The sequence below is a fragment of the Engystomops pustulosus genome, chromosome 4, assembly GCF_040894005.1.
Source record: "Engystomops pustulosus chromosome 4, aEngPut4.maternal, whole genome shotgun sequence".
Classification (NCBI taxonomy): Eukaryota; Metazoa; Chordata; class Amphibia; order Anura; family Leptodactylidae; genus Engystomops; species Engystomops pustulosus.
In genome coordinates, this window is record NC_092414.1 from 217,811,380 (window position 1) to 217,819,331 (window position 7,952).

The window sequence follows — 7,952 nt, forward strand, 5'->3', positions numbered from 1 at the left end:
GGTGGGGTCACACTAGGAGATAAACGGTACTGAGGGACAACAACAGATACAGACAGACAAGCGAAGTCAAACAAACCAGGGCAAAACCAAGATGGCGGCAAAGGTACAGATTTGTATAGCAAATAGAATGGTCAGGAGGCAAAGCAGAAGTCAGTACACAGGACAGCAAGAAACACAAGAGCACTAGATACACAGATAGACTGCAATAACCAGCACCAAATGAAGGGGCAGAATATAAGCCAGTAATGGACACACCTCCAGCACTGACTGGCTCAGCCGTCCATCAAACCGCAGCTGCAGGCAAAACGAGAAGCCTGAAACCTGATCTCATCAGTACAATTTGTGAGTCTTGACAGAGATTCCATTCACCTTTAGCTGTCGGAGCTAATCCAAAGTTCAACTTCAGAAGATGTTCTCTGCCGTCCTAATATCATTACTGATCCAGGCAACAATTACCACAGGACAATGGATTTCAGTTGGCAACGGTGGTCCTTGGGGTGACTGGGGATCTCGGCAGTGGTGTCCACCTAGGACTGTAGCGAGAGGATTCAGCTTAAGGGTAAAGTATTATAACAGAAATCTGATGAGAGGAGTGGATAGTGGTGGTGGTGAGAAGCCTCAGTGGGGATCCCTCTATCACCTATAACTTGGTAACGTCTCAGCTTCTCTAGAACACAGATTCTGAACAAATTGGGGTCTATGTTGCAAAGTGTAAATCAACAAAGGTTTGACCATCACAATGTCCTTGATTTTAGGTGGAACGTCCACTTGGATCTGACGGAGATGATACTGCCCTGAATGCAATCAGACTATACTGTGCTTCACCATCAACTAGAGATACACAGGAAACAATCACATCTTCCGAGAGCAGGTAAGTCCAGACACTTATGTATTTAAAGATTTATTTGTCTTGGGTTTAGGATATTTCTGACATTCTCTGTGCTCCTGAAGAACGTTACAATATGAGGCCGGTCCTGATAGGGTCCTACTAGCATAACTGTCTTATTATTAGAGAAACATATTTGAAACCATTTGTGGAGAGATAAATATTTGGTTAAACCCCTTAGATGCATTTAGAAAACAATAGAACTTGTGATACCAAGAGATGTCCTGAAGCGCTATGGAATTTGATGGCGGAAAATAAATAAAGATTATTAATATAATGTCCTACTAATGTCACCTATTTCCTACTTCTGTGACTCTAATACAAATAGGGTCCACAGTGAGAGGAGTTTGGACCCTCTTGTTTCTTCTTTTTCAGCGTTTTATTTAAACAATTAACAACCTCATTTTCAGAGGACTTGTTTTTTGTAGGATGATGTGATTTTTTTGTGAGGCTTACTCACCGACCTTATAGTGTTTGTTTCATTTTGGTCTCTGAAATCTTTCATCATTTGTCTTCCTTCTGCCCATCTAACAGTCTCAAGAATGTAAGTTCTGGACATATGCTCGCCATTGCTTAGACAGCTATCACATCTCCCCAGGTGCCCCTGTGACCCATGTGCCCCTCAGTGCTTGGCCGCCATCGCGGACATATTCGCGCCTGTCGAGCGACCTGGTGGTACCATGCAGCAACAAGTCCAACCTGCTTTGCGGTGGGCTCTGGTAACAGCTGGGTATCACTTAGACTCTGGTCCCAGGTGTCGGCTTACATCATAGTCCGCGGAGGTCCAGTGATTCCAGTACCCCTCGTGCCTGACACCCAGCCAATTCTATGGACTTATTCACAAAGATGTCCATGGGACTGTTGTTTTCATCCTAAATAATTGCACGTGTCATGAGCAGATAACCTGAGAAATAGAAACATGTCATCTTCTATAACTCAAAATGAGGTCAAGTGCAATACTGCAGAAGGAGGCAAAGTGTTTCCAACCTTCTCCTTCTGCTCACCTACCTTAGATGTTCTCTGACAGCCGCTGTTAGTCAATTCTTATGTTTAAAAAATGTCTTGTATGACAAATAACCTTATCTTTGGTCTCTCTTCGCAGTTGGGGCGACTGGACTCCTGTTTCATGGTGTCCCAGTGGACATCTCATAAGCTTCGCATTGCAAGTGGAGCCAAAACAGGGCGATGGAGACGACACAGCAGCCAACAACATCATGATGCAGTGTTCAGACCACACTGTTCTTACAGGAAAAGGGGGCACCTGGGGAACTTTTGGCAGCTGGAGTGGGACTTGCCCTTCTGGGATCTGCGGTATCCAAACCAGAGTGGAACCAAATCAAGGGCGCGGAGATGACACCGCTCTCAATGATGTCAGGTTTGGATGTTGTTGAACCACAAAAGAACTTAATAAAGTTAAAACTTACTTTGTAACTTTACATGTGGGAGATGATACCACTCAGTCCATATCTTGAAGCAACACTGAAATTTTGTGTCTTTTGAGATGTCCACATGGTAATAAATATTACAATTCAATTTCCATTGGTTATGAACTTGTTTTAAAATGTGGTCGGACCCGACTATATATTTCATTATAATTGGTAAGATCCGGACTTCTCTGTCTCCTCTGACTCAAGATATTGTGGGAGGAGGTCAGCAGGAGACCCTCTTGTCTCACAATAAATGGGGAATGGTGGTGAGAAACCGCAATGAACGGAGGTTGCTATGGACCATGTCTCATATATATTAATGATGTTGGTTCTTAGTCTACAATGTCCAAATTTTCATTTAAAAATATATCTACAAACGTTAGTTATAAATTAATAAATGTTTATCAATATGACGCATTTTAACCTTAATGGGGCACATTTACTTAACCGTCCTACGTGAACCCCGAAAGTGCATTGTCCGACCGGAATGCACATCTGCTGCCGGATATCGGGCCCCCGATATCCTGCATATTTTGCGCCCCATTCCCCGCTCAGGTCTGCATGAGTTCACCTTCTTCTTCCTGGTGCATGTAAGTGCATTGTCTTGCGAAAACAAATTGAATTGTTTAATCCCGCCCCCCCCCCCCATTTCCATTGCACAAAATCCGATCGCGTGCGACACAATCCCCTTCCAACTCCCTGTCACAGCAGCGCAATTCCCGAAAATGTTGGGAAGTTTCACGGAAATGCGATCCGCTGACCCTTAGTAAATAAACCCCAATATCTGGTGAAATTCATGAATCGATCATTTCATCCAATAACTGGTGTATTCTCATTGTCTGGGAGATTCGAGCACTTTTCAAGGGGACCAAGGCTCAGCACAGGGAAGTTTGGGCAAAAACCTGGAAACCTCAGAAAATGATGGAAAACCCAATGAAATGGACAGGAAACAGCAGGGGCAGCATGCATGGATGACTCTGAGGCTGCCTAATCGCACCATTATGCCAAAATTATGGGCAACAGCATGGCCATGACAGAGTGACCGAATGAGGCTGCTGTAGAGACAATTATATTTGGATAGTACCTGTATGTGGCACTTCCAAAAAATTTTTAAAATAGAGGACCGGGTAGGTGGCCCTCCAGAAAAATTAAATAGATAGATTACCTGTATGTGGCACTCCCAAACATTTTTTAACCCCTTAACGCTGAAGCCACTTTTCACCTTCCTGACACAGCCCATTTTTTAAAATCTGACATGTGTCTTTTTAAGTGGTTATAACTTTGGAACGCTTTAACATATCCAGTTGATTTTGAGATTGTTTTTTCGTGACACATTGTACTTCATGCTGGTTGAGAAATTTAATCAATATATTTAGTATTTATTTATGAAATAAATGGAAATTTGGCAAAAATTTTGAAAAAAACAATGTTTTCCAAATTCAAAATTTTCTACTTTTTGGAAAGTTGGTCATATCACTAAAATAACTTGATAACTAATATTTTCCACATGTCTGCTTTAACTTGGCATCATTTTTCAAACCTCTTTTCCTTTATTTAGGATGTTAGGAGGCTTATAACTTTAGGTGCAATTTTTCAGATTTTCACAAAATCATCAAAACCTACTTTTGGAGGGTCAATTTAGTTAGAAGTGACTTTATAAGGCCCACATGACAGAAACCCCCCACAAATGACACCATTTTAGAAACTACACCCCTCAAAATATTCAAAACAACCTTTGGGAATTTTGTTAACCCTATGAGCGTTTCATGAGGGTGAAAGATAAATGAAAGTGAAATTAGAGAAATGTAATTTTATCTTACTATAGATTCATTGAACACTAAAATTTGCACCTTCACAATGGGTTAAAAAGGAAAATGCATTTTACAATGTTGAGGGCAATTCCTCCTGAGCATGCCAATACCCATTTTGTCACTGTACCCTGCTGTACGGGCCCAGGGGGGCACTTGGAATGGAAAGAGCGTTATTTTGTTTTTGCAGGGCAAATATGGCTGAAAAAGTTTTCATGTGTCAGGATGCATTTGGAGAGCCATAGTGGTACCAAAACAGAGGAAAGCCCCAACATGAGACACCATTTTGGAAAGTACACCCCTTGGAGAGTTTAGCAACGTGTAATTTGTGTATTTTCCCCAACAGGTGTTTGATTCAATTAGGCCCCAAAAGGGAAAAAAGGTGAAAATTTTCTAAAAAAAGTCACTTTTACCCCAAATTTTTGTTAGCCACAAGGGATAAAAGATGAAACAACCCCATAAATGTGTAAAACTATTTCTCCTAAGCACAGAACTGCACCACCTTTGCATATAAAGTGTTGTATGGGTACACAGTAGGGCTCAGAAGGGAAAGAGGGGCTTTGGCCTTTTAGAAGCCCGATTTGACAATCATCCTTTACATGTGTCAGGATGCATTTGGAGAGCCGTAGTGGTACCAAAACAGAGGGGAACCCCAACAAGTGTCACCATTTTGGAAAGCACACCCCTTAGAGAATTTAGCAAGGTGTAATATGTGTATTTGTCCGTAAAGGTGTTTGATTTAATTAGGACTTAAATAGATAAAAGGTGAACATTTTCTTATAAAGGTCATTGTACCCCTAATTTTATATAGCCACAAGGGATAAAAAAATGTAATAACCCCCCAAAATGTGTAAACCTATTTCTCTGGAGTGTAGAAGTACCCCACATGTGTATATAAAATGTTGTATGGGCGCACAGTAAAAGGAAAGGGGAATGTTTGCCTTTTAGAAGCCAAATTTGACAGAAATGTTTGACATGCATTTGGAGAACCCTAGTCGTATAAAACAGAGAAGAATCCGAAAAGTGTCCCTAATTTTGGAATGTACACCCCTTAGAGAATTTTGCAATGTGTAATATATGTATTTGCCCCTACAGGTGAATGATCCAATTAGGCCCTAATCATTAAAAAGGTGAAAATTTTCCTATAAATGTCACTTTACCCCTAATTTATGTAAGCCACAAGGGATAATATATTAAATAACCCCAAAAAAGGTGTAAAACTATTTCTCCCGAGTGTAGAAGTACCCCACATGTGCATATAAAATGCTTTATGGGCGCACAGTAGAGGAAAAGAGGGATGTTTGTCTTTTAGAGGCCAAATTTGCAAGAAATCCTTCACATGTGTCAGGATTCATTTGGAGAGCCGTAGTGGTACCAAAACAGAGGAAAACCCGAAAAGTGACCCTAATTGTTGAATGTACACCCCTTGGGGAATTTAGCAAGGTGTAATATGTGGTGTAGTGTAATAAACGTGGTGAAATGAGCATTTTGAACATACAGGTGGTTTCCAAATATGATGTGCGATGGAGTCCAAGATGGAAATTTCAATTATTTCTGGAAAGTTCAGTGCCCGTTATGTGGCGCCCCTTATGAAATAATCAAGGGGTATAGGGAGCAACGGGACATAACAGTTGTTACAATTATTCATTTTACCAAAATTAATTCACAATAGGTTGGGCGTGAATTGTGAATGTCTAGTGTATAAGGAGGTAGAATATATCAAGGGACCAACTAAACTTTTGTCACTCTGGAGTTGTCGCAGGTCTCTTATTAGTATGTAATGTCCATCCTTAGTATATAGTGTCCATCCTTAGTATATAGTGTCCATCCTTAGTATATAGTGTCCATCCTTAGTATGTAGTGTCCATCCTAACTCCTCTTTTGGAACAGACTCTTTATTGAGTCCTACCATTAGAAGCAGCAGAATTCACCGGGAAAATGCTGTCCTGGCAAAACACAGGAACATCTAAACCAGAGGTACTGGGGCCGCGTCCTTCTTGTCCCAATATTAGTTTCCTAATATCTTCCTCTTGAAAACGGAGAAATGATACGGCAGGACCTGCACATTGGAACAGCTCGTAAGAGTTGTACAGCATCATCTGTACAATGTGCACGGCCAGCACTTTTGTACCATATCTTCGTTTTTCGTAGGGAAATTATCGCCAAGTGTTACTCTTATTCACCCTAGCGATGCCCATTGTGACGAATATTGCTGCTTTTGGCTGGACCATATCGACCAGCAAATAGCGGCAAACATGGACAGAGGGGGGCAACAAAACCCCTCTGGACCGCAAGGCAAAATTGGTGGCTGTCAGGAACAGCCGCCACCCTGCCCCGATCACCGTGTCTACAGACATGGTGATCGGTATTACTGATGTCATAAGTAAATCCGCTGCTATCGGCTCATCTGAATTGATGAGCCAATAGCAGCAATAATAAACTGGGGGTGTGTGGGGGGGACGTAACCCTTCTGGTCCATGGGGCAGGATGGATGGCTGTCAGGAACAGCCGCCGTCTTACCCCGATCAGTGAACAGCCGCCGTCTTACCCTGACCGGTGTTGGCAAGTCACTACTCGCCGCACTGTTCTATAACAACGTTCGTTGGGAATAGGCTATACAATCTTTATTTATTTTTTAAGCAATTTAGACAAATAAGGGCTTATTTTTTGCGAGATGAGATGCACTGTAAAAAAAACTTAATTTTAGTGGGTTTTTAGCTTATTGAAGCAATTTTATTAACTTTTTATGTGTGGAGGAAAATAAAATCATCAATTCTTGTTTTGGATTTTTAGCATTTTTTTGGGGGGTTGTTCACTGTAGCATAACAATAATATATTATCTTTATTCTACGGATCACTACGATTACGGTGATATCTCATTTATATAGTTTTATTTTTATTTGTCCAATTTTATTGAAGGAAAACTAGAATAGAAAAAATTGCATTTGTTTTAGTATTGCCATTTTTATAGCGGCATAATTATAGTATTTTTTGGTTTACGGAGCTGGTTGTAAGCTTATTTTTTGCAAGACAAGTTGCTCTTTTTATTGGTATCATTTTGGTGCTTGTAACTTTTTCGGATCACTTTTTAGAACATTTTTTGTAAAGCAATTTGATAAAAAGTTTTAATTTTTGGCAAGTTTTTGGTTTTTTTTTTTTACCACGTTCACCAAGCGGGTCCAATTATGATTAGGATTTATTGTACAGATTGTTACGGACGCATCGATACCAAATAAGTGGGTTTTTTTCGTGATTTAGTGTTTTTTATACTTTATTACTTGTGTAAAGGGAAATGTGGTGTTTGGGGGGACTTTCACTTTCTTTTATTATTTATTTTTATTGTAAAAAACCTTTATTTATTTATTTTTCCTTTTTTTACTGTTCCTGACATCTAAGCTTGAACAAGTGATCTTCTGATCACTTGTTCAAGCTTTTTTACAGGTTACACAGTGCAATACAGATGTATTGCACTGTGTAATGTAAGACACTGAGCATGCTGTGCATGCCCAGTGTCTTACAGCCGGGTCCTGCCAGAAGGCAGGACCCGGCTTCCGGAGGGAGATCTCGCAGCCCCGGGCACCGGCAGTCCCGGGGCTGCGATCGGAGCAGCGGACCCCCCCCCCCCCCCGGTAAGCACCGCGGGGGGGTCCGATTCAACTTCAGGTAACTTCAAATGCCTCTAACACACCGCGGTCAGCGCGACCGCGGCGTGTTAGGGGTTAACACCCGCAATCGGAGAAATCTCCGATCGCGGGTGTTAGAGGCGGGTGTCAGCTATAATATATAGCTGACACCCGCAGCTTCTGGCGCCGGCTCCGTTCAGGAGCCGGC

The 7,952-nt window shown here is 41.4% G+C and overlaps 1 protein-coding gene across 1 annotated transcript; it reads left to right on the forward strand.

The window, feature by feature from the left end:
- Nucleotides 1–304: 304 nt before the first annotated feature.
- Nucleotides 305–2,381, forward strand: LOC140125812 (vitelline membrane outer layer protein 1 homolog). The gene is made up of 3 exons (XM_072144680.1): nt 305–559; nt 756–871; nt 1,989–2,381. The coding sequence occupies exons 1-3, from the start codon at nt 410–412 to the stop codon at nt 2,275–2,277; spliced, it is 555 nt and encodes a 184-aa protein (XP_072000781.1). The 5' UTR covers nt 305–409; the 3' UTR covers nt 2,278–2,381.
- Nucleotides 2,382–7,952: the final 5,571 nt, after the last annotated feature.

Excerpts from the sequence above, each read along its gene's own strand:
- LOC140125812 (XM_072144680.1), top strand. The coding sequence starts at position 410 with ATGTTCTCTGCCGTCCTAATATCATTACTGATCCAGGCAACAATTACC. Across the intron at positions 560-755 it reads CGAGAGGATTCAGCTTAAGG|GTGGAACGTCCACTTGGATC; the intron begins GTAAAGTATTAT and ends CCTTGATTTTAG. Across the intron at positions 872-1,988 it reads ATCACATCTTCCGAGAGCAG|TTGGGGCGACTGGACTCCTG; the intron begins GTAAGTCCAGAC and ends CTCTCTTCGCAG.